The 2,443-nt window shown below is 35.3% G+C and overlaps 1 protein-coding gene across 1 annotated transcript; it reads right to left on the bottom strand.

Annotated features, from left to right (window-relative positions):
* Positions 1 to 862: 862 nt before the first annotated feature.
* On the bottom strand, positions 863 to 2,098 carry LOC104720495 (protein FAR1-RELATED SEQUENCE 5-like). Its single transcript, XM_010438389.2, has 2 exons — positions 1,984 to 2,098; positions 863 to 1,932 (listed from the first exon to the last, which is right to left on the bottom strand). Exons 1-2 carry the CDS (start codon positions 2,096 to 2,098, stop codon positions 863 to 865), a joined length of 1,185 nt encoding a protein of 394 aa, XP_010436691.2.
* Positions 2,099 to 2,443: the final 345 nt, after the last annotated feature.

The raw sequence follows: 2,443 nt of genomic DNA, 5'->3' as shown, positions 1-2,443 counted from the left end.
GAAGATAAAAAGGAAAAAACCTTAAAATTATTGCCACGTGTACTTATGTGCGTTCACACTGCGTGTTCACACATAGTTGTACCGATTAATGCAGTTGCACCAAAATTTCACATAGTTGTACTTTAGGGATTTTTGAGTTTAATCAGTTATACTAAATCTTAAAATTGTTTTTTGTAGTTTGACAGTTGATTAAACTTAATTAACATACAATTACAAACCCTTTATGTATTCATATGTTAAAAACTGTATTTCTATAACTTTGTCATCCTTACTTAGTTATTATTTACAAAGAGACATTGAAAGTGTAAGGAAATACTTGTTGAGATTCTTCCATAATAATTCCAAATAGGTATATTTTTATAAATTATTCATTTCTAGTAGAAAACTATGTAGAACAATTACACAATATGTTTTTTCAACACTGGTTTTATGTTTTTTTTTTAATTTATTCTCAATTTTATTATTTTCAGTATTACTAGTTTGACCATTTATACCAGTTTTATCTTAGTTGTGCCAGTTTTACTATCTTCTATACACATCGATTTCAGAAGGAAACATTAATGAAACTCAAATTAAGTTTCAACACGGAGTTATGCCATAAAAAAAGTAGAGAGTAGTCAAAACAAACACAATTGATACATGAATGAAACATGAACATTACAAGAATCTCCAAATAGCAACCATTGGAGTCCTTGTTTCCGCCGCCTTTTATTCTGAGTCCTAGGTTGAGTTTTTGGTCGTTTTTTCCCCAACAGATGCAAACCTTTTTGTTTTCTTTCTTCCCTTTTTCTTTTCCGATTCGGAGGAATGATCTGCATATCTTGGACTTCATTTGGGACTTCCCATCGAGACTTATTAGGTACTAGATAAATTGTCCTGAAATATGCAATTGCCCACAACTCTGTCCAATAATACGTAGAACACAGCTCATGTAACTCGATATCCTTACATCCATGTTTTTGGAATGTAATGAAAGCCGCCAATGCATGCACACAAGGATACTTTTGTACATCGAAAACCTGCAGCTGCAACTTCTCAATCGCAACTTCACCAAATAAGGCTTTTTGTCACTGTCAGTGAAATTGTATTCAAGTTCGAAACCATTTAGCTCTGTCATCTTTAGTTTCTCAGCAGTTGCCCATAAATCATGTAAGAAGTTCTCCACTAAAGGCACCAACTTATTTGCGACTGATCCATACAAAGCTTCTTTCCGATGATCATTAAACCATTCAGAATTTTTTGTAAGTATTGTATCAAGCATGGGTATTAAGGAGTACCTCCTTGCATCATTAAATACGATGTTCATCGATTCAACACAGTTGCTTGTGTCTAGGTTGTATCTATCTCCTGGAAAAACACATCTTTCCCATCTTTCTTTCTGGGTAGATTCTTCAAGATACTTGGCAGCAGAAGGATATCTTGTCGTAAAAGAAGCATAAGCAACATTGAACTCAGCCACTGTATAAAACCTACTACACTCCATGAATCTCCATGCAACAATGTCTTTGTTGATGTTACGAGCATAACCTTTTACATTTTGGGATAAATGCCATATGCAATAACCATGATGAGCCAGAGGATACACATTAGCTATGGCTTTTATGAGACTTGAATTTCTGTCAGTCATAAATACTATTTCAGAAGAGTCCCCAACTACAGTTTTCAACATCTCCAAAAACCAATTCCAGATTGCATCATTCTCACCATCAATAACACCAAACGCCACCAGATAATGGTGACGATTAGGATCTTGAGCCGGCACAAAAACAAGAACACCAGCATAACCGTTCTTTAGAAAAGTTGCATCCATAGTTATAACTTTCCTCATGACTTGAAATCCTTCAACGCTAGCTCCCAAATCTATGAACAAGTACATGAATTTATTATTCTCATTGCAATGCACATATGATCTTGTACCATGATTAACCTTCTCTAACATGTGCAAATAACATCACAACATCTTGTAACTTTCTTCTGGGCTACCTTTTAAATCACTAAAAGCTTGATTTTTCCCTCTCAACGCCGTGGAATATGATATATCAACACCTAATTTGGTCTTGACAAGATCCATGATAATTTTAGGAGGTGGAGTTTCCATTTGCCCTGGAGAATCACCATGCAGAAGAGAAACAACTAATTGTGGAGTACCTTGTCTCTTACTAATGCTTGAACTTTGACTAGCCCGAGAGCATGTATGCATCTTGTAGTGCCTTCTAATCTAGAAAATATCTGTCTCTGGAATCCTACCAGCTCGTAAACCCCAGTTACATCCTTCTTTAGAACATTTGAGCACATAACGCACCTTGTCCGACTTTACTATTTCAAAACTAAAACAGTTAGCGAATGACGCTCTATCCACCACCTCTTGCAAAGCCTTCTTGTTTGGAAATTCTTGAAGTTTAATCAGACCCAAATTGTCATCCCATGATTCAATAAACTTACA

This window comes from Camelina sativa, chromosome 10 (assembly GCF_030686135.1).
Source record: "Camelina sativa cultivar CO46 ecotype springtype chromosome 10, ASM3068613v1".
In the NCBI taxonomy this organism is placed as follows: domain Eukaryota; kingdom Viridiplantae; phylum Streptophyta; class Magnoliopsida; order Brassicales; family Brassicaceae; genus Camelina; species Camelina sativa.
The sequence above is the reverse complement of the archived record's forward strand: the minus strand, read 5'-3'. Positions and strand labels throughout refer to the sequence as shown.